The sequence below is a fragment of the Semicossyphus pulcher genome, unplaced genomic scaffold (genome assembly GCF_022749685.1).
Source record: "Semicossyphus pulcher isolate SPU_LCO1_2020_fin unplaced genomic scaffold, fSemPul1.0.p SCAF_19, whole genome shotgun sequence".
NCBI lineage: Eukaryota > Metazoa > Chordata > Actinopteri > Labriformes > Labridae > Semicossyphus > Semicossyphus pulcher.
The window spans coordinates 1,061,229-1,085,205 of NW_027211692.1; the positions used below are offsets into that span (position 1 = coordinate 1,061,229).

Below are 23,977 nucleotides of genomic sequence, written 5' to 3' on the forward strand. Positions count from 1 at the left end.
CTTGAGACTTGGACCAAATGACTCGAGACTTGTTTGAGACTTGGACCAAATGACTCAAGACTTGTTTGAGACTTGGACCAAATGACTTGAGATTTACTTGGGACTTGGACCAAATGACTTGAGACTTGTTTGAGACTTGGACCAAATGACTCGAGACTTGTTTGAGACTTGAACCAAATGACTTGAGACTTGCTTGAGACTTGGACCAAATGACTCGAGACTTGTTTGAGACTTGGACCAAATGACTCGAGACTTGCTTGAGACTTGGACCAAATGACTTGAGATTTACTTGGGACTTGGACCAAATGACTTGAGACTTGTTTGAGACTTGGACCAAATGACTCGAGACTTGTTTGAGACTTGAACCAAATGACTTGAGACTTGCTTGAGACTTGGACCAAATGACTCGAGACTTGTTTGAGACTTGGACCAAATGACTCGAGACTTGCTTGAGACTTGGACCAAATGACTCGAGACTTGCTTGAGACATGGACCAAATGACTCGAGACTTGTTTGAGACTTGGACCAAATGACTCGAGACTTGTTTGAGACTTGGACCAAATGACTCGAGACTTGCTTGAGATTTGGACCAAATGACTCGAGACTTGTTTGAGACTTGGACCAAATGACTCGAGACTTGCTTGAGACTTGGACCAAATGACTCGAGACTTGCTTGAGACTTGGACCAAATGACTCGAGACTTGTTTGAGACTTGGACCAAATGACTCGAGACTTGCTTGAGACTTGGACCAAATGACTCGAGACTTGCTTGAGACTTGGACCAAATGACTCGAGGCTTGTTTGAGACTTGGACCAAATGACTCGAGGCTTGTTTGAGACTTGGACCAAATGACTCGAGGCTTGTTTGAGACTTGGACCAAATGACTTGAGATTTACTTGGGACTTGGACCAAATGACTTGAGACTTGTTTGAGACTTGGACCAAATGACTCGAGACTTGTTTGAGACTTGAACCAAATGACTTGAGACTTGCTTGAGACTTGGACCAAATGACTCGAGACTTGTTTGAGACTTGGACCAAATGACTCGAGACTTGCTTGAGACTTGGACCAAATGACTCGAGACTTGCTTGAGACATGGACCAAATGACTCGAGACTTGTTTGAGACTTGGACCAAATGACTCGAGACTTGTTTGAGACTTGGACCAAATGACTCGAGACTTGCTTGAGACTTGGACCAAATGACTCGAGACTTGTTTGAGACTTGGACCAAATGACTCGAGACTTGCTTGAGACTTGGACCAAATGACTCGAGACTTGTTTGAGACTTGGACCAAATGACTCGAGACTTGCTTGAGACTTGGACCAAATGACTCGAGACTTGTTTGAGACTTGGACCAAATGACTTGAGATTTACTTGGGACTTGGACCAAATGACTTGAGACTTGTTTGAGACTTGGACCAAATGACTCGAGACTTGTTTGAGACTTGAACCAAATGACTTGAGACTTGCTTGAGACTTGGACCAAATGACTCGAGACTTGTTTGAGACTTGGACCAAATGACTCGAGACTTGCTTGAGACTTGGACCAAATGACTCAAGACTTGTTTGAGACTTGGACCAAATGACTTGAGATTTACTTGGGACTTGGACCAAATGACTTGAGACTTGTTTGAGACTTGGACCAAATGACTCGAGACTTGTTTGAGACTTGAACCAAATGACTTGAGACTTGCTTGAGACTTGGACCAAATGACTCGAGACTTGTTTGAGACTTGGACCAAATGACTCGAGACTTGCTTGAGACTTGGACCAAATGACTCGAGACTTGCTTGAGACATGGACCAAATGACTCGAGACTTGTTTGAGACTTGGACCAAATGACTCGAGACTTGTTTGAGACTTGGACCAAATGACTCGAGACTTGCTTGAGACTTGGACCAAATGACTCGAGACTTGTTTGAGACTTGGACCAAATGACTCGAGACTTGCTTGAGACTTGGACCAAATGACTCGAGACTTGTTTGAGACTTGGACCAAATGACTCGAGACTTGCTTGAGACTTGGACCAAATGACTCGAGACTTGCTTGAGACTTGGACCAAATGACTCGAGGCTTGTTTGAGACTTGGACCAAATGACTCGAGACTTGTTTGAGACTTGGACCAAATGACTCGAGACTTGTTTGAGACTTGGACCAAATGACTCGAGACTTGTTTGAGACTTGGACCAAATGACTCGAGACCTGCTTGGGACTTGAGCAAAGCTGACTTGGCCACAGCACTGCATAAAGGAACTTGTTTTGGTGTAAGAACATGAACAGAGACGAACAGAACTCCCACTGTCAAAGATGTCAAATGTGAATAAAATAAACAATAAAAACATCACACTTATATAAAGTAGCAGTAAATGACAGGAAACAGCTGTATATTAAAATATGAAACAGTGTGTCCTGCACTCTGCGGCCTGAGGGTTGCACAACTTCACACACTTGAAGCACTTAAAACACGTCTGGTGATGAAAACATGACTTTGAGTTTCTGCAGTGAAACTGGAACGTGTTTTTATCGTCTGTGGGGTTTTAGGTTCAAACTGCAGCTAAATTCCCGTTTTATCAGCAGCATGTGGAGCAGTGTGTCGTGATGTTTGAGCTGTAATGAAACCCCGTCCAGTTCTCCTCGACTCGCTTCTTTTCTAAACATGGTCACCTGAGAGTTCCTCATGAACCACAAAGCAGCAGAAGAACGAGGGTCCAGGTCAGGTCTCAGTCACACCCTCACTTTCTATCTCAAACTTCTTCCTGTTATTTGTTCTGATTAATCTCTGTCTCCTGATCATTTCCTGACAGAAATAACTTCATTCAACAACAGCGTTACTCCAACACTGTGTGTGTTTGTGTGTGTGTGCGCACATTCCTGTAGCTGGGAGTCATCAGTCATCTGGTAAACACACACACACCTCACAAAGAGCTGACACAATACTCATTAACTCTGCTTTCAACACAGGTCAAAGGTCATTCATTTCCTGGACATTAGCCACAACCATAACCACTGTTACTAAACTTCACCAAAGATTTACTGATTAATAATATGGAGACGGATCACGTCCCTTTGAGGAAAGCGAGTCCCCGTAATTTATAAACAGACTTACTGTATGTCCCAACAACGTGGTGTATACATACACACACGCTAAACACACACACACCGACCCCTACCACTTGGGTCTGTGTGTGTGTGTGTGTGTGTGTGTGTGCAAAGCTGCCCATGAGGGGACCTCGTGCATTAATCACAGAGGACGTCCTCATGTGTGTCTGTGTGCCGTGGAGAGACATCTGATATCTTTATCTCAGAGTCATCTTTCCCCGCTCCTCTCTGATCGCTGCTCCATGAGGGCTGTTACATAACTGTGTTCAACATCCCTGCACACACACACACACACACACACACACACACACACACACACATATTCACTCTGCAAGCCTTCTCAGTGTCCACAGCTCCGTCTAAATCTCTCCAGTTTCTCGACACTGTCTCACCTCCTAAATCAGTACATGCAGGAATAAGTTCACCCCGAGACTCTCTAGATGTGTTCAAAACACAGACTGTATAAAAAGATGGCCGACATGACAGCTTCCCCACAGGTGAAGCCAAAACCTCTCTGTCGCCCCCTGCTGACTGGCTGCAGTATAGCTCAGAAAGCCCGCCTCCTCCATGTTAACAGATGGGACATGAGTCAAACTATAAAATCAAAATACACGTCAAATACATTTTTCTCAAACATGGTTTCTGTCGTTATAGTTAGTTCTTATCCTGCTGATTTATGTCACAGTGTTCATTTTTCTGACACGTTTATTTTTAATTAGTTATTTGATGCTATAAAAAGGGGGTGTGACCTCATGATTGACAGCTCTGTTGACTAATACAGCTCCTGCAGCCGATCAGTTCCAGATTAGCAGAGTGGGGGACAAACGGCAAGAGGAAACTAAAACAATCACTACAGTCATTGAAGTTTCCATACCGGTGAACTTTAACCTCAGACCAACACAAGAAGCTGTTCTGCTGTTAAACACGCCGGCGAGGGGATCCGTGCTGTTTTTCGGTAAGTTAAGTGTGTGTTTTGGTTAGCGGCTACGGCAGCGCCATCCGCCGATCTCTACTGCGCGGACTCTGGCTCCAAATTACGTCGCCATCACAAGATGGCAGCGCCTATCATGGGGCCTGTTTTGGCTTCAATGCCATACAATGAGAGCAGATGGAGACGCGTCGTCCATCTATATATACAGTCACTGGTGCAAAGAAGATGCAAGATGCAACATGGGGGTTTTTTTTGGGCAGTGTCATGAAAGCCCGTCAGCGTTGAGATTCTGCTGATGTCCTGACATTGAATTGAAAAAGTCCAACCAAACTCCATTCAAAAAACACTCATTTTAAAGCTGTTTTCTTGTCGACTTGCAGACAGACCTGACAAAGCATGACCTCAGCCTCTTAACAACCCTGCCTCCTGATGTAGTTCTCTCAGCATCCTCTCAGCCTGTTTATTGTCATTAAATCTCAGTAACATCTGTTTGTTGTGGCTTCATAGCGCTGTAGTGAGACAGATCTCAGCCCACGCGTGACTTGCTAGATACAGTGAAACTGCCACTCAGCGGAGACAGATGGACAGGCGCTCCACAGCTGAGACAGAATGCCGGTAGTTGGTGTCCATCAGAGAAATCCTGGTACTGATCCGAGCTCACAGCTCATCACACTGGGCACTGGTCAGCCTGAAGGAGCTGGAAGCAGCAGGAGAGTTCATCATTTGAAGATACTCCCTCCAGGAGGTTTTGAGATATTGTTGTCATGAGAAGCACAACCCAAAAACCGTCATGCTTCAGGCTAAAGTATTAATATATTTCATCATTTAATTAAAGGCACCTTGAGTAGATTTCAGATAGATACAGAACATGAATCTTCTCTGTTTGTGCTTCGCTTTAATTCATCAGCAGTTTAGTAGTTGGAGTCTTAATACGATGTTTCTCAATACAAAGATGCTGACGGTTGATTTAGTCTCTGATGTTCTGCAGGGAACTTGGAGATTTGTGTTTCGGTTCGTTTGCTCGGTGAAAGTGTTGAAATTATCCTGAAAATGGAAAGTTGTGCAGCTGAATCAGCAGCTGCAGATATTTAAAAGGAGTGTTTGTGGTTTCTTCGGGTCAGTGGGTCACAGAAAGAGAAGTCGGTACAGTCACAGGTCTGACTGAGGCGTTTATTTTGCTGCTGTCGCTGGTTTCTTTACGTTCATGCAGCTCCGAGAAACGAAACATGAAACTCTGAATGTGGAGAAAACGAGAAATAAAATGATTTTCTTTGAAACAGACGTCTTCACTCTGCTGTGTCTCCGTCCACCTTCTCCTGTTCTCTCTTTTCCTTTAACAGTTTGTTGTTATAAGTGTTGTCCTTTAGCAGAACCTTCTGAACTGTTACATTAACATGAACGTTAACAAAGAAAGGACACTCAAGGAGCTAAATAATCCTTTTTAAACTTCTGTTGTAATTTCCTTTAAAGTTTGACTTTGCTTTGAAGACAGCTGAATGTTGTTTTTGATTTCTTTCTATGTTTCTGCGTGACTGTCCAATCTTTCACGGATGTCCGATTCAAAGTTCTATTTCAAGGGGAAAATTCAATATTATTCAATATATCAAAATACTAACTGAAATTACTTATTGGTATTGGTGTTTTCTCAGCCCTGAGTAGTGTCTTTAAGGTGTTCCTACCTTTACTGATGAGGTATCGCAGGTGTGGCCTGAAAGGGCAAAGCAAAGGGGGCAGGAGACGAGCATGCTACGGTTGACATGACCGCCGCGCTGCATCGGGGGGAATGATGGTGGAGTTGATGACAGAGAGTAATGGTAACGTTACTGTAGCCAGCATATTTATAACAGAGGCTAACCTGGACTCTGACACCGACGGTGAGTAAGACGCGGTGGGGGAGATGAGTGAGAGGGAGGTCGGGCATCAGTTTGTGCCCATCTCTAGAGACCTGAGGGGGTTCAGCCCACCGAGGCCAGGAGCCAAACCCGGCAAGAAAACCACCACACTGCTGCCCTCCCTGTGCTCACACTGAAGCCCCTCTGCTAGTTAGACGAGCTAACACCAACACTTCACTGTGCTCAGGGCCGACATCAGGCAGAGTTCAGCAGTGGTTACTCCCTCCTGTCAATAATAAACCTGTTACACTGAGCGCCCCCTGCAGGCCTGGAGCACTTCTGTTGTGACGTCTGGATTGGCAGCCTGTTTCTTCTCACCGTCGCAGGGCGGTGGCCTTTGCCGGTAAAGTGAATTTCAAAAAGATCAAGCTGCCCTCACAGAAGAGACTGGATGAGTTTGTTCTGAAACAGGAAGTCAGGTCTGATTCATTTAATTACACAACGAGAACTTCCTCCCAGCATGCACTGGGGCTCACCTTGGTGTGGCTTTTACTGAGTGATCAGGTAGTATTGACGACCTGGACTCAATCCTTCCCCACGCTCGCTCACACACACACACACACACACACACACACACACACACACACACACACACACACAATTAATGAAGCAGCTCTTACCTTTTTCTTCTCTTTTTGTTAATTCAGTGATAATCCAGAACTTCTCCTCAAGACTGTGACATCTCTGCCACGGCGTGTGTGTTTGTGTGTGTGTGTGTGTGTGTTCCTGTGTGTGTGTGTGTGTGTGTGTGTGTTCCTGTGTTTTTAAGTCCAGGTCAGGAGCTTGTTGCCGGTTCTTTGTACTCCACAGTGTCTCTAACTGTTGGTTCTCCCCTCGGCTTCTCTCACTTCTGTCCTGCTGCAGGTTCCCTCCTTCTCCGCTCTGTTTGCTGGGTTCTGCTGGGTTCTGCTGGGTTCTCCTGGGTTCTGCTAGGTTCTCCTGTCTGCTGGTTCTGTCCGACTCCACTGGTTTCTCCTCTTGCTCCTCGTCGGGAATTCTGCTCCTTGTTTCCTGTTTGTTTTATTTTGTAGCTGCATCAGGAAATGGTCATCTTTTCCTCTTCCTCCCCCTACTGTCGACCCCCAACACACACACACACACACACACACACACACACACACACACACACACACACACACACACACACCACACCCTGGACTTAATGAGTGGTCAGGTTGCCGTCACCACAGCAGCGCCCCTTAAAAAGACTCACTAATAAAAAATCAACTAAATTAAAAGTGAGAAAAAGAGAAAAAACATTTTTTTAATCAGGATTGAAAGCAAAAAAAACAACGTAAAACAGACTAAAGAACTGTTTTATACTAAATTCTATCTTACTTTACAGATCAAAATAACATTTCTTTTACGTAATTGATTGTCGTCTTTGGGACTGACTCACTGCTGGAGACAGCCTCAAGTGGACACGAGAGGAACTGCAGCTTGTTGGCTCTATGGAGTTTGATGTATTGTTCAGCTGCTTGGTCGAGGAAAGGGCTCGCACATATGAATAAAACATTTATTTACTACATGTCAAAAGAAAAGAAAAAATCAGGGTGGTTTGGAAAGTTCTAGAAATAATTTGAACTTTTATATGAAGCAGCTTTTTTTCTGTTGTTTATCCTGGTCCACAATGACATCAAGAAGAAAAATCAAAGAATGGTTTTCAAAATAAAAATCTGTAGTTAAAAAACGTCACACATTGAATTTTGCGTTAACAAAATGAAAGCATGGAGGATCTGAAGCAGCAGCGTTCAGACGTAAGCTTTGGAGCTGCCGCTGTCGGAGGCCGGAGCTGCTCTGTAGATGTTCTGTCCTCGGCTCGTCGTGCTGAAGTTGTATGAAAACTGCCTGCAGGACAGAAAACAAGATTTCAGATTCACAACCAAATTAAACAGCAGAAACACAAAATCCAGTTTAAATATCCTAAGGAGACAAGTGCAGCAGGTTCAAGTCCAAAAGTCCTGAAACTTTAGTGAGATCATCTGATCACTCTGTACGTCCACTAACAGTTCTTGTTGTTTCCACTGACAGGCTCAGATTGTTCTTCTAAGTGTGTGACAACATGACAGAAAGGATCCCTACAGAGATAGACCTTTTTGTTACAGAGGAAGATGATTGTTTTAACCACACACAGACGTTACATCGCTCTCTGCAAACACACCAGACTCCATTCAGAAAAACACTGATTTAAGCTCACAGGACACAGGAGCTGCTGCTCTACCTCTGTCTCCATTTGTTGGTTTGTTTGTGTTATTGTGTGACTTTTGTTGTTTTTAATTGTTAGCTCATAGCCAACACAATATTAGTATAACACACAATAACACGTTTGAAGCAGCGCTATAGACCAAGACTCCTGTTTTCTGTGACATAAAATGACCCTTTTTGTTAATGGACTCTGGTGGCTTTGAAGAGAGCACAGTAACATTTATTTTCGGTACTCTGATCAGGTGCTTTTTCCCCACTGATTACGTCACAGCCTTTGCAGCCTGTTTTCCTGCTGCTGGCTGAAGAAATCTACTGAAGTAATTCACAAACGTTTTTACCTTTAAGTCATTTAGACCCCAAAATATGTTTAAAAAAGGACCAGGTTTAAAAATACAGGAATCAACCTTTAATCATGGACGACCACACTCCAGCCAATAAGAATCCAGTACTCTCTGTGGCATTGGGATAAAGATGACTGTGTGTGACTGCCCCCCTGTGGACACACTCCAGTACTACATGTAAGATGCCCCCTGTGTGGTGCTGTGGGTTTACCCTGCAGGGGGGGCGGGGGACGTCTTCCTGCAGGAGCAGCAGAGCATCGATCCTCCCAGTACGGCCAGACAGGAGGCGGCCCAGCCCAGATACAGACCAGTACCCAGCTCGAACCTGCAGCCCCAACACACACACACACACACACACACACGCACGCACACACACACACACACACACACACACACACACACACATCCCCTCCGCTCTGACCCGTTTGACCCTGTATACAGCTCACCTGTTTACATTATATTAAGGCTTAAAGTGATGCATCATTAGGGGCGTGGCCTCTTTGAGTGACAGCTGGGAGCTGCTAGCTGTCTGCTAGGTGTCCCCTCAGCTAACTCAGTCACTGAACGTAGCCTCTGGGCCGTGTTTGTGCTGTTGGAGCCTTTTGGAGATTTGTTCATGTAAATATCAGACAGATAATCTGTGTGTGCTTTATTGGACGAACAGACCGTCCAACACGTCTCACACACTGTTTACACTCATTATTTATTTACATGTTAGCACCGATTAGCAGCTAGCTGTGTCTGTGTCACCATAACTCTCTCGTTGGAGGAACATCTTTACCTTGATATACAGGACTGTGCAAAAGTTTCAGGCAGGTGTGAAAAATGCTGTAAACTAAGAATGCTTTCAGAAATGGAAGTGTTAATCGTTTATTTCCATCGATGAACAAAATGCAGTGAATGAACAGAAGAGAAATCTAAATCAGATCAATATCTGGTGTGACCACCCTTTGCCTTCTAAACAGCATCAGTTCTTCTCGGTACACTTGCACACAGTTTCTGAAGGAACTCGGCTGGTAGGTTGTTCCAAACATGTTGGAGAACTAACCACAGATCTGCTGTGGATGTAGGCTTCCTCAGATCCTTCTGTCTCTTCATGTCATCCCAGACAGACTCCATGATGTTGAGATCAGGGCTCTGTGGGGGCCATACCATCACTTCCAGGACTTCTTGTTCTTCTTCACGCTGAAGATAGTTCTTCATGACATTGGCTGTATGTTTGGGGTCGTTGTCCTGCTGCAGAATACATGTGGGGCCAATCATACGCCTCCCTGATGGTATTGCATGATGGATAAGTATCTGCCTGTATTTCTCAGCATTGAGGACACCATTAATCCTGACCAAATCTACGACTCCATTTGCAGAAATGCAGCCCCAAACTTGAAGGAACCTCCAGCATGCTTCACTGCTGCCTGCAGACACTCGTTATCGTAGCGCTCTCCAGCCCTTCGGCGAACAAACTGCCTTCTGCTGCAGCCAAATATTTCACATTCTGACTCATCAGTCCAGAGCACCTGCTGCCATTTCTCTGCAGCCCAGTTCCTATGCGTTTGTGCATCGTTGAGTGGCTTGGCCTTGTTTCCATGTTGGAGGCTTTTTGCTGCAGCTCTTCCATGAAGACCACTTGTGGCCAGACTTCTCCGGACAGTAGATGGGTGTACCTGGGTCCCACTGGTTTCTGCCAGTTCTGAGCTGATGGCTCTGCTGGACATCTTCCCATTTGGAAGGGAAATAAGCTCGATGTGTTTTTCATCTGCTGCACTAAGTTTCCTCGGCCGACCACTGCGTCGACGATCCTCAACGTCGCCCGTTTCTTTGTGCTTCTTCCAAAGAGCTTGAACAGCACATCTTGAAACCCCAGTGTGCTTTGAAATCTTTGTCTGGCAGAGACCTTGCTGATGCAGAATAACTACCTGGTGTCTTGTTGCTGTGCTCAGTCTTGCCATGGTGTCTGACCTGTGACATGAAACTGTCTTCCACAGCCTCACCTTGGCAGCAGAGTTTGGCTGTTCCTCAGCCAGTTTTAAGCCTCCTACACAGCTGTTTCTGTTTCACTTAATGACTGTGTTTCAACCTACATGTGACACTGATGATCATTAGCACCTGTCTGGTATCATTGGTTGATCATACACCTGACTATAATCCTACAACATCCCTGACTGTGTGCAGGTGTACCTGTAAGAACTGATGCTGTAGTAGTAACACCAGATATTGATTTGATTTAGATTTTTCTTTTGTTCGCTCACTGATCATTTTGTAAATTGATCAAAATAAACAATAATTATTTTTATATTTGAAAGCATTCTTAGTTTACAGCATTTTTCACACCTGCCTGAAACTTTAGCACAGTGCTGTGTCCTGATGGTTTTTCACTGTCTGTTGTCTTTTCAGTTGCTGATCAATGAAGCAGTGAAATGACAAAGACTGTGACCTTCACTACCTTTATACAAATGAGCACCTGAACGCAGCAGCACAACATGCTAACAGTATCTGAGCTTCTCACCCTGAACTTAACGTCAGGAGAAAATGGCCGCTGTGTTCATGTGGTGAATGTGAGCTTCATGAAAGTGTTCCAACATTTGTGTCCATGTGGTCTCACACAAAGGGTCACCTGTTACAAGACAAACGTCACACGTGTTCAAAGTGACGAGAGACGACATGAAATGATTTCCTTCAGGATCAAAGGTCAAGATTTTATTCAAATAAACGACGACATCGTTCAAAATAGAACAGAAACACAAACGAATCAAAATCATGAGTTCTTTTTTACAAGTAAATATCTTTGAGTTTTTAATCAAATCAAAGTGATGAAATCAGACTCATGAAAGAGTTTGAGTCAGTGAACAGAGTCAGTGATGTTCAGTCAGCAGAGTTTCTCTCACCTACAGAGACAACGAGGAACCGACTGAGCAGACCACAAACCCAGGATACAGAGGTTCAGTGAAGGAGGTGCTGAAGGTGTGGAGGTGGATCAGTGTGTCAGAGGAGACTCTGTAGAAGGACAGAGTGCCAGCAGGACAGTCCACATACACTGCTGCTCTACCAGAGGAGGAGGAGGAGGAGGAGGAGGAGGAGGAGGAGATGTTTGTTTCTCTCTTATTGTGCCAGACAGAGTAACCTTTATCAGAGCAGCTCAGACTCCAGGACTGATCATTCCATCCAAACCCACATTCATTAAAGCCTCCTCTCCTCCTGATTCCTCTGTAACTCACTGATACATCAACACTTCCTCTCCACTCGACCTCCCAGTAACAGCGACCAGTCAGACCAGTCCTACACAGCAGCTGAGGATGATAATCAAATCTGTCTGGATGATGAGGATATGACTGATCCTCCTCCACACGTGTCACCGTCCTGTTGTTGTCAGACAGTTTGAGCTTTCTGTTCACTGTGTTTGTGTCCACTTCCAGCTCACAGGCGTCTGATGGAGAGAAGGAGACACAACACAGCTGCAGGTTATCATCTGTTCATTCAAAAACAACTTTACTGACAGTTTCTGAAAGTCAGTCAAACTTAGATTTCATGTTTAACTGTGAATATTTGGCAGCACTGAAACTCAACACTGCAGCTGTAATGAAATGAACAGTTAGTGAACATGGCAGTCAGGATGTGTGGAGCCCAGGATAAGAGCACAATCAAGTGTCAGTAATAAAAGTGCAGCACAAAGAAGCTGTGAACCATCTGCTGTCTCAAACTGTTATTAGGTCAGAGGTCACATGAAGCAGAAAGATCAGAGCTGGAAGAAACACAGTGAATGTTCTCTGCACTGATCATCAAATGTATTGATTCTTTTGATTGGATCCTGCTGTTCACTTTGTTCACTTCGTACATCTTTACAGCTACACTGACAAACACAGAAAGTTAATCCTGATTGAAATTCATCTTCAGTCAGACAATTACAAACACTGGAGCCCAACATGAGCAGCTGTGTTCTCATGAAGCAAAGTTCAAACACACTCACACTTCCTCTCATCAGGTTTCAGTCTGTGCCGTCCACCATGGTCCAACCTGGAGGAAGAAACCAGATCAGAATCTACTTCATACAGCTTCACTCACATCCTCCATCAGACAGCAAGGTCACCAGTTAGAGACAGAGAGACAGCTTCTGTCTGTCTGTCTGTCTGTCTGTCTGTCTGTCTGTCTGTACCTCAGTGTCTCCAGTCTGCAGTGTGGATCCTCCAGTCCAGCAGACAGCAGCTTCTCTCCTGGTTCTCCAGGATGATTGTAGCTCAGGTCCAGCTCTCTCAGGTGGGAGGAGCTCAGAGCCGAGGCCAGAGAAGCACAGCCTTCCTGTGTGATCAGACAGCCTGACAGACTACACACACACACACACACACACACACACACACACACACACACACACACACACACACACACACACACACACACACTTTGAAACCAAAGTCCATGTTGGAAACTGGACCTGTCATTTCTGGTCACCCCACCAGCTCCCCCTCTTGGCTAGGAGGGGTTACTACTAACTCTGTGACTTGCATCTCTGCCTTCACTCCTGTAATCATGCTCATCCCAGTCAGGATCACTAACCAGCACTCACAACCTCGTCATAGTCCGGCTCACCCAGGTGGGTCAGTGATCCTTTAACCTGCATGCCCCCCTGAAGGCCCCGCCCCTTTATTAAATGTGTCTGATTAATGCAGATCTGTGGGTAACAAGGCTCACATATTAAATGACTTATTTTAAGGGACAGTTTGTTTTACTCTTCGACACTGAGACCTGACAAAAGGATGTGTTCCTTTAAATGAACTGTGCCCCATGGACTGTTCAGTCATTGGGACTCCACGTGGCTCAGGCCGCGGTGGAGGTCTCACTGTGGTGTTTTACCTGATCGACCTCCTGGTCCAGCTGCTCAGGTTTTACCTGAGTTCACTTTCTGACTTCTCTTATGAAGCTGCACCTTTAGCTGCTGGTTTTAACCTGCACATTGATGATGTCACAAACTGTGTAGCTGCTGAATTTCTTGATATCACTGAATCTTTGAACTTCAAGCTACATGTTGAAAGCCCCGCTCACAGGAGGGCTCACACCTCGGACCTTCTTCTCTGGGACTAGACACCGCCTTCAGCTGGTCCAAAATGCTGCAGCTGGCCTTCTCACAGGTTCAACACAATACGATCATATAACTCCGATCTCGGCCTCCCTGCATTGGCTTCCTGTCCACTACCATATTGATTTTAAAATTGTACTTTGAACTTTCAAAGCTCTACACGACCAGGCCCCTCGGTACATTACTGACTTACTAACCCCCTATGAGCCTGGGCCCCCCCTCAGATCAGCTGATAGGGGTTTGTGGGTTGTACCCAGAGCCCGATTAAAGACGAAGGGAAATCTGGCTCCCAAACTCTGGAGCGACCGACCTGCTGAAATCCGGTTTGCCAAATCTGTCTCTGCTTTTAAATCTCTTCTTCAAACATTCTTTTTTAAAAGAGCATTTATTTATGAGGACCTTTTTCTGTTCTTCTTTTCATGTATTTGAACTCTTCATTTCATTATTTTAAATTGTTACGAGTTCTAAACTGTTCGTAGAACTTTGTAAATAAAGGTGATTATTATTTAAGGCTGCAACAACTAATCGATTAAATCGATGGTTAAAATAGTTGGCAACGAATTTCATCATCGATTAGTTGGGTCTTTGTTATGATGCACGGCATGCGCTGTGAAAACGTCACTGGGGGCAGCCAGCCAATGCCGCGGCTTGTGTAGATCACGTGATGAATTACAGGAAGTTACGCCGTCTCCAGTCTTCTTTGTGATGAACATGAATCATTTTTCAGTGAGGAGTATCCGTTTGTTGTGCAGTGCTGATGATGTGTCCGCCTCCGGTAGATTAGTGTCTGTTTACACGGACAAACACACGATTACGGTTTCTAACTTTCATTTAAAAACAAACGTAACGACTGAAACTGCGTCTGTTTCCTCTCCTCTCCGTGTTGTGATGGGCCCATAGCCGGGCCGCTGATGAAGCAGCGGAGGACAGAAGACCGTGGTAATGTTACTAAGCTAACGCCACTGGTAAAGCTAATTTAACGCTAACTCTTGATGAAGCTAACGCCTGGCTTCATTAAACATCACAACATGGAGAGAAAACTAACGGCACGTATTTCTGTCTGCACGTTGTGTTTAATGAACTTGTAATCGTGTGTTTGTCCGTCAGAACGACACTAATCTATCGCTAATCATCTGAAGTTCGGTCAGAGAGGCTCTGGAGTAAAACATGACGTTATGGAGTTTTTGAATATTTCATGCCATCAGTCAGAGACAGACTAAAGTGAATCTTTTATTTATTCACAACAGAAACTGGATCAATATCTGATTAAATATATATTGATTAGTTACATTTCCCTGTTATACTCAGCTCATGGCTGCATCCCCAACGTCCTTTGTTTTTATTGTCGTGTCCTCGTCTGAACTTTCCTTTTTCATGTGAAATTAAAGTTAATCAACAAGATATTAATTGAGTTACTTTATTGATATATTAACACTGCATTGAACAAGAAAACAAGATGTCATATTTTTGTGTTTTGAACATAATGCTAATACTGAAATTGAGCTTTTATCTTTTTATCGACTAATAATTGATCATAGAAATAATTGACAGACTGATTGATTCTCAAAATATTTGTTAATTGCAGCCCTGTTATTATTATTATAATTATTATTGTTATTATTATTATTATCAGCAGTGATGCAGCTGCTGGACTGGCCTGTTGAGTCTGAAGGAAAGGCTCTTCATCAATACGTTTACAAACGTTCCAACCATCATCTCTGCTTTGTTACAGTCGTCGTGGGGATTCTTCTCTTTGGACCACACATGATGGAGTCCAGATGAACATAACTCAGACTGTCTCAGACCAGCGTTTATATATCCAAGTCCAGTTACTGAGCCGTGAACCAAAACACAATACTGGTGACAAGCTCCTCTGTCAGCTGACCCCTTCAGTGTGATATTACAGCCATTTTAATTACAGGGCCGTTAAAAGGACTAAAAGACGCTCAAAGTTTAACTTGTGATATTCATGTCCAGCTGCCTCAGACTCACAGGACTGAGAGCTGAGAACTGAGTACAGAAAAGGTGAGCTCAGAGGGTTATAATTCTCACACAGCTGCACACTAACCTGAGAGCTTCCAGTCTGCAGTGAGGAGTTTTTAGTCCATCAGACAGCAGCTTCACTCCTGAGTCCTGCAGGTTGTTGTTGCTCAGGTCCAGCTCTCTCAGACTAGAGGACTGGGAGCTGAGAACTGAGGACAGAGCTCCACAGCTTCTCTCTGACAGATTACAGCCACTCAGCCTGAAGAGGAATCAAACCAGTTGACACAGTAATTAATATATATAAAGGAAATAGAAGCTCAGGTGATCATTATTTTTAAATATCTTTATACTGACCTGATGGTTTCCAGCCTACAGTGTGGAGTCTCCAGTCCACCACAGAGCAGCTTCACTCCTGAGTCCTGCAGGTTGTTGTTGCTCAGGTCCAGCTCTCTCAGACTAGAGGACTGGGAGCTGAGGACTGAGGACAGAGCCTCACAGCTTCTCTCTGACAGATTACAGCCACTCAGCCTGAAGAGGAATCAACAGCACATAAAAGGAAACAATCACAAACAATAGTTGTTGTTTCTGAACAAAGTAAAACTACATTTAACATGAACAGTGATGTGTGCACGTACAGAGCTGTGTTGGAGGCTTTGACCCCTGGCAGCAGCCTCAGAAGAGCCTCCTCTGAAGCAGAGTACTTCTTCAGGTCAAACACGTCCAGATCTTTTTCTGATGACAGTAAGATGAAGACCAGAGCTGACCACTGAGCAGGAGACAGTTCATCTGTGGAGAGACGTCCTGATCTCAGGGACTGTTGGATCTGCTCCACTAGAGAGCGATCGTTCAGTTCATTCAGACAGTGGAACAGGTTGATGCTTTTCTCTGCAGACAGATTCTCACTGATCTTTGTGTTGATGTACTCGACTGTTTTCTTTTTAGTCTGTGAACCACTTCCTGTCTGTGTCAGCAGACCTCTGAGGAGACTCTGATTGGTCTCTAGTGAAAGACCGAGGAGGAAGCGGAGGAACAAGTCCAAGTGTCCGTTTGGACTCTGTAAGGCCTGGTCCACAGCACTCTGATAGAAACCTGTTGGGTCAGGTTTTTCTCTGAATACTTTAGACCACCAGGATGTTGTTTGTTCTTCTGACAGCAGATTGACACCAGAGTTGATGAATGTCAGATGGACATGAAGAGCAGCCAGAAACTCCTGAACGCTCAGATGGACGAAGCAGAACACCTTGTCCTGGTACAGTCCTCTCTCCTCTTTAGAGACCTGTGTGAACACTCCTGAGTACACTGAGGCTGCTCTGATATCGATGCCACACTCTGTCAGGTCTGACTCATAGAAGATCAGGTTTCCTTTCTGCAGCTGCTCAAAAGCCAGTTTTCCCAGAGACTCAATCATCTTCCTGCTCTCTGGACTCCAGTGTAGATCCATCTCAGCTCCTTCATCATACTTCACATTCTTCAGTTTGGACTGAACCACCAGGAATTGGATGTACATCTCAGTCAGGGTCTTGGGCAGCTCTCCTCCCTCTCTGGTCTTCAACACGTCCTCCAGAACTGTAGCAGTGATCCAGCAGAAGACTGGGATGTGGCACATGATGTGGAGGCTTCGGGATGTCTTGATGTGGGAGATGATTCTGCTGACCTGCTCCTCATCTCTGAATCTCTTCCTGAAGTACTCCTCCTTCTGAGGGTCAGTGAACCCTCTGACCTCTGTCACCGTGTCAACACACTCAGGAGGGATCTGATTGGCTGCTGCAGGTCGTGTGGTTATCCAGAGGCGAGCAGAGGGAAGCAGTTTCCCCCTGATGAGGTTTGTCAGCAGCACATCCACTGAGGTGGACTCTGTGACATCAGTCAGGATCTCATTGTTGTGGAAGTCCAGAGGAAGTCGACACTCATCCAGACCGTCAAAGATGAACACAACCTGGAACTCTTCAAACCTGCAGATTCCTGCTTCTTTGGTTTCAGTGAAGAAGTGATGAACAAGTTCCACCAAGCTGAACTTCTTCTCTTTCAGCACATTCAGCTCTCTGAAGGTGAAGGGAAACATGAACTGTATGTCCTGGTTGGCTTTGTCTTCAGCCCAGTCCAGAGTGAACTTCTGTGTTAAGACTGTTTTCCCAATGCCAGCCACTCCCTTTGTCATCACTGTTCTGATTGGTCCATCTCTTCCAGGTGAGGCTTTAAAGATGTCTTCTTGTCTGATGGTTGTTTCTGGCCTGTCTGGTTTCCTGGATGCTGCTTCGATCTGTCTGACCTCATGTTCATCATTGACCTCTCCAGTCCCTCCCTCTGTGATGTAGAGCTCTGTGTAGATCTGATTCAGAAGGGTTGGGTTTCCTGCTTTAGCGATCCCCTCAAACACACACTGGAACTTCTGCTTCAGGTTAGACTTCAGTTTCTGTCGGCTCACTGGAGCAACAGATCCTGAAAGAAACGAACAACAAATGATATCAAAGAGTGGATCCTGCAGAAACTCTCAACATCTAAGTGAGTTTTTCCTTCTGCATCACTTTTATTAAGCTCATTAGTATGGGGGGCTTTCTTTATTCAAGAGCGTGTTCTTTCATCTTGAGAGCATGAGATTGTGTTCAGTTTTTACTTTCCCTCAAAAACCTGCTTTTGCTCTCAAATAGCTCCTGTTTGTGTTCAGATTTGCTCCTTTCTGCTCAAACTGTTCACTTGCACTCAAATATTTTGTTGCTTGCACAAACTTACCTGCACTCCAGCTTCAACCCGTCTCCTGTCACTCAGGCCTTCTGTACTGAAACATCCGCTCTCAGATTTCTTCTCTGCTCTTTGATTTTCTTGATGCACCAACCCTGTCAAAAATCCCTAACCAATAGAAAACCAGGTCCAGGGTCGACCAATGACGTTATCCCTGCCCTGTCGGTGCGTCAGCTTTACTTTTCAGAGCATCCCGTTCGAGCAGTTACTCCACGTCTTCATCTGAGATGTAGAACTTAACTAACTAACCAGCCAGATAGCAGGCCGGACTCTCATCGGTGTGTTGGAGGACAAACAGACCTGCGAGCACCAGCTGTGTGAGCGTTCGTAACCCTCCAGCTTCATGAACAGGACCGTGTGATCACATGTGTGATGCAGTGAGAGCTTAACAAGCTGCACCTGTGGGAGACTCAGATGCAGCGAGGAAACTTGGGTCACTTTTAATGTTTCCAGACAAACCAGGTCTCCACCGCTGTGTTCCCAACTGCACGTTTTGCTGATCAGCTGAGCGGACCTGGCAGAGTTCACACGGTGATGGCCGACTCTGGAGCTCAGAAATGTACATTTGAACTGCTCAGTAATCTGTTTGTAGCTGACGTGGAAAGAGCACCTGTAAACATCCAAATGGAGCTGATAGAACTGTGAAACGATGCTCCAAGCTCCGCCCACCAGCTGCTCGCATGCTCTGCATGTTTGGAAGCACACACCTGTGTACAAGGCTGCTGACGGGGGGGGCATGTTGTCCTGGGCCCTGGGCCAGGGAGGGTCCAGGAGGGCCTCTTTGTGAGACATTTATAAATCATTTGTAAGACTCATTTTTCTTTTGACAATTTTCCATGAATGAGTGATGGTCAACAATTTTCTCTCACCTATTACATATGGAATGGTTCCGTCTGACTGGTTGCCATAGCAACGTACATGTTTCATGCCTAAAGGCTAGCTAGTGAAGAGTCAAGATGGCCAGTCATCAAAAACGAGAAGAAAAGCGAAAACGAGAAAATGAGAGTTCAACATTAAACATGTGGCGCACCAACAGCACGACACCATACAGTCGAGTTTATGGAATCATTCGGATGTCGTTGTTGTTGTTGTTTATGTTGAGTTTGGTTTGGAGTCTTACGCACGGCGTAAACGAGCTTTGATGCACTGCAGGGCGGTGCATGTGTCTTTGTTTACAACACAAATATGATTGTGACGTTCATTTTAGTCCCTCGTTTGTTTGTGCACAGTTAAGAGACGTCGGCTGTTTACACACACTGGCTGCACTTTGGACAGGCTGTGTTTCTGACATTGCGATAGAGCGTTACATTTCATACAAAGAGGGACGCATGTATTTTTGTTTACAATTCAAATGTGATTGATCACCAAGACTGTGATGTGTGCGCACAGTTAACAGTGTCACACCGCGGTGAGGGGTGTCTCGTCTTGGGATTTTTTGTCTTGTGAATTTCATGTTTTATTTTGAAAAGTAACTCTCCTCTCGTTTCAGGTCTCTTGCCCTTCCTCTTGTGTCACCGGTCTGACGTCTCCCCTGATCCCTGATTGTTTCCACCTGTTTCCCATTACCCTCATGTGCCTTATAGTCCGCGTCTCCCTTTGTCCTGTGCCAGAGTATCTCGTTTGTTCGTGTGCCTCCAGCCCCATGATCACAGTACTTGTCTCGTTCTTGTCCTCAGCGTCTAAGTTAGTATTCGATTTCCCTTGTCTCCTCTTAAATAGAGTGATTTTGTGTTGTAATCTTTTCAGAGCAGTGTTTAAGCTAGCCTTGTTTTGTAACCTTTTTTTTCCTCTGTAGGAGTGGTTTTGTTTTCATAGTTTTTTCAGAAAGAGTGTAGCCTAAATTTATAGCCTTTATACCCTCCCTCCGTTTGGAGTGCTTTTTGTTATTAAATTTTCATAGCTAATATTCCTCGTCAGAGTAGATCAGTTTTCAGCCTTTTTGTTTCCTCCCTTTGGAGTGATTTTCTGTTGCGTTTTGAATTTTACTTTTTCCTGTTCCTTATTTCTCAGATAGCCTAGAGTTGATAGCCTTTTTTCTTGTCACTCTGGTTTAAGAGTTGAATAGTGGATTTTCAGAATAAAAGCCTGCTTGATCTGCGCAAACCTCTGCATCTGAGTCCTCTTTTTAGTCCAGGCCTGACAAACAGGCTGTTTGCACTTCTTCTCATTGTTTACTTTCTTCCTGACGTTGTGATACCAATGCACAGGTGTCTGATGTTGCATAAGAAACGCACCTGTCACTTTGGATGTGTTGTGCTGATGTTGCTGGGCGCTGTCCGGTGATGCCGGGTGCTGAAGTCTCTCACCTTGACGCGTGACACTTTTCTGTCCCTGCCTGTTGTCAGTTGTTTGAAGCTGTTAGCCATATTGTGGAATAACCTCAGGACACATTCAGGTAAGAACTACATTTATATCGAATGTGCTGTGCACCAGAGCTGTTGTTCCTGAAAAAACTAACTGGCATATAAAGTAGCTCTAATGTCATGAGAATCGATGACTGTAAATGAAGATGTTAAAGGTCCTGGCGATGTGCCCGGTCCTCCGATGAAATGAACTGTTTGGTGTGTTTGTATTTGGTGGTGGGGCTAACCTTTGGGCTCTTTGTCGTGTGCAGATGGAATGCACTTTGTATGTGCTTTAAGCGTTCTATGCGCGGTGAGGACCGGGGATGTGGATGAGGGCCTGGGCGAGATACGCGGCGCTGCCTGTGTAAGCAACTGATGCACACCTTCACTCCATCCTGAGAGCGTCCATAGCTCAGAACCTGACCACAAACATGAACCAACCTGCAGCCAAGAAACACTTTGCCCTGTGATCACGAGGCAGACTGCTCATGGTGGAAATGTTTGCGTCAGCAGATTGATCACATTTAAATGTTCTTCTGTTGCTCGACGGTGTTGTGATAAAAAACTAGATTTAAGATTTTCTTGACAAAAAATACAGTTTGAAGTTTTCTGGCTGTTTTTGAGCCTGTGATGAAACTTTTCTGTAAATGAGTGAAAAACTGCTGATAGAGACATGAACAGATGAATAATGACGTCTTTTATTTTCCATTTGATCTCTGGTTTCTTCTTCTCGATACCCTTGGTTTGTTCTGAATCTATAAGATTTCTTGGGAGCAGTTAAGTTCATATTTCTGTACAACTACTTTGTCCTAATAGCTCTGATGAAAACGTGGTTTATTTACGTCTGTTCTGAAAACGTTGACCCCGTTGTGACCCAGTCGGTCATTTCGGCCCCATTTCTGACTGAGTTTGAGACCGCTGCTTTACACCAAAGTCAGTGCGACTGTATTGCAACAAAGCAAACATGAATGTGTTCTGTAAGGCTGTCACACGCTCAGGCATGCTAGCTTGTAGCCTCGCTCGTGTGAAGCATTGTGTCTTTGTTAGGGAGAAAATCTGATGACACACAGGAACTATTTGAGTGCAAAGGCAGGTTTTTGAGGGAAAGTAGAAAATCTAAACACAAAATCAATAAGTCATGCTCTCAACATAAAAACATTTATAAATGTAAACGTGCATTTCTTCTTTCCATCATGTTAAATCTGTTTAAATCCTCTTACTGCTCTGCAGACGGTCAGCCAGCTCCTCCTGATTTATTCTCCTCAGGAAGTGCACAGTGATCTTCAGAAAAGCATCTCTGCTGCTCCTCTGCTCCTCATCCTCACCATCCAACACCTCCTCATCCTCCCTCTGACTCCCTAAGCATGCTGGGTAATCTGAACTCAGAACCCTCTGGACTCTCTTCAGCTCGTTCTTCACAAATGTGACGATGTTCTCCTCCAGCAGCTGGAACAGAATCAGACACTGAACATGAATATAAAGTGGTAGAACACAACATGTGATCCATCAGTCAGTCTGAAGGCCTGCTGCTCAAACAGAACAGCATGCAGACTGAATGATGCTTTAGCATTTAGCCTGTAGTTAATGTGCTTCATTGTAAACAGTGTGTTGTACACACCATCAATGTGGAGTCCAGGTCTGTCTGATGCTGCTGGGCTGACTGATCACTGGGAACCTCTGAGCTCTGCTGAACTCTGTGGAGAAAACATCAAGTTGAAGGACGATTACTGACACAGCTGACTGATCAGAGGGAGTGAGCTGTGGGGTCTGATCCAGAGAGCTGGCTCAGTGGGAGGAGGGTGTCCAATGCTGGAAGACGGAAAGATGGAGCGACAACAAACCACTGATTATGTTCACCATTGATTGTGTTACAAAAGTGCCAAGACAAGTTTTTCCAGCGATGCAGACGGACAGAATGGAGGCAACCAAGAACTGTCAGTGGAGTACAGAAAGCCACCCCTCAAGGGAAGGATTCCTGATGTGCAGGTAGGCTACACAAACCAGGTTAGGTGGAGGGGGTTTGGAGGAGAGAGGGGCAAGTGGTCTTGGAGCTAATAAAGCTGGAGATCTCAATGAACAGGATGGAGGATGGACAAGGGCAGAACAGACTGCCTCAAGGCTGGGCAGAGGCCTTCAGGTGGACGGAGAGGAGGTTAACCCACAGGCTGAGACGCTCTAGATGTTTCTGTGAGACGAAGGGGGATACTGCAGGCCGGCAATGAGGCCAACGAAAAACACAGTTTGAAACCATCTTCATGTGAGATTGTTTGTTGGTGTTTCAGATGTCTGTTGTCTTTGTGTTTCCTCCTGTTGTCACCGACTCTGTTGTTGTGTCGTTGTTGTGATCAGCGCTGAGAAAGGAAACGCTGCTGATGTAACGAGACCGTCACAGACCTCCTCATGAAGCTCCATGTTTGAAGTCAGCTGCTGCTCTGATTACAGGATGTGAGCTTTCAAACACACAAACACACTGACATGGTTTCATCATGTTGAGCCTCATCACTGGAGTCTTTGACAGGTGACTGTTGTACAGGTGAACCCTGTGATGTCACCACTCAAACAATACACTGATGAGTCATACAACTCACGATGAAGCTCTGGACCAGGACACGAGTCTTTTCTCAGCAGAGTCAGAAAATAACAGTTTGATGTTTTAATTCTTACCTTCCATCAGCAGGATGTTCGTCTTTAAAGGTCAAAGGTTCAATCATAGACCGGTCGCTCTTCATGGACACACAGCTGGGTCCAGGAGCGTCTGGTCTCTGCTGCTGCATCCTGATACAAACAAACAACATCATGAGTTACAGTGAGCTGTTGTTCACCTGTTCAGCAGCAGGTGTGACAGTGAGTGTGAGTGATGATGGTGCAGTGATGTGAGTGCTGAGCTGTGACATGGAGGAGAGTCATGGACAGTTAGAGATCCTCATCTCACCTCAGAGCTTCATGTTCCCCACACAGAGAGCTTTTAGAGGGAGGGGCTCCCTCCTCTGTGTCCTCACACTGATCCATAGCAGAGCGCCCCCTGCTGGCAGAGCTGTGTCACTACAACAACTCTGACAGAGTTCAGCTGCTGCAGTCACATCCAGTCACAGAGACTTTGAGCTTCAGCTGTGGAGGAAACAGAGAAGATAGAGATGATTCACCTTCATCAGTCCACCTGATGTGATGCTGCCGTCACCTCATCATCACCTCACTGTCAGTCTGCAAACATCAGATGTACCTGCAGACACCTGGAGGAGGACCCCGCCCCCATCAGGGGCCCCGTTACAAGCAGCCAGGAGACGTCAGAGCGGCTGCAGCTCAGCGTCAGCAGAACTAAGCAGCTGATCGTGACTCTTCTCTGTCCCTTTGTGTGAATCTCACTTTATTTAATC

General features: G+C 45.2%; 2 protein-coding genes across 2 annotated transcripts in view; both read right to left on the reverse strand.

Annotated features, from left to right (window-relative positions):
* exoc3l2b (exocyst complex component 3-like 2b) overlaps window positions 1-6,771 on the reverse strand; it is a 53,204-nt gene extending 46,433 nt beyond the window's left edge. Inside the window, exon 1 of the mRNA XM_069668274.1 lies at window positions 6,546-6,771. The gene's annotated coding sequence lies outside the window, so the exon portion shown is untranslated. The remainder of the gene's footprint in view (window positions 1-6,545) is intronic.
* Window positions 6,772-11,353: 4,582 nt separating this feature from the next.
* On the reverse strand, window positions 11,354-23,643 carry LOC138596848 (NLR family CARD domain-containing protein 3-like). The gene is made up of 10 exons (XM_069668276.1): window positions 23,536-23,643; window positions 23,268-23,378; window positions 22,222-22,297; window positions 21,824-22,049; window positions 16,155-17,958; window positions 15,874-16,047; window positions 15,605-15,778; window positions 12,619-12,786; window positions 12,433-12,479; window positions 11,354-11,892 (listed from the first exon to the last, which is right to left on the reverse strand). Exons 1-10 carry the CDS (start codon window positions 23,610-23,612, stop codon window positions 11,354-11,356), a joined length of 3,396 nt encoding a protein of 1,131 aa, XP_069524377.1. The 5' UTR covers window positions 23,613-23,643.
* Window positions 23,644-23,977: the final 334 nt, after the last annotated feature.

What these genes read in the sequence shown, in the direction of transcription:
- LOC138596848 (XM_069668276.1), bottom strand. Translation starts at nt 23,612, where the DNA reads ATGGATCAGTGTGAGGACACAGAGGAGGGAGCCCCTCCCTCTAAAAGC. An exon ending in ACCTGGACTCCACATTGATG is followed by an intron (nt 22,050 to 22,221) that starts GTGTGTACAACA and finishes ATTCTGTTCCAG; the next exon opens with CTGCTGGAGGAGAACATCGT. An exon ending in AAAGCCTCCAACACAGCTCT is followed by an intron (nt 16,048 to 16,154) that starts GTACGTGCACAC and finishes ATTCCTCTTCAG; the next exon opens with GCTGAGTGGCTGTAATCTGT.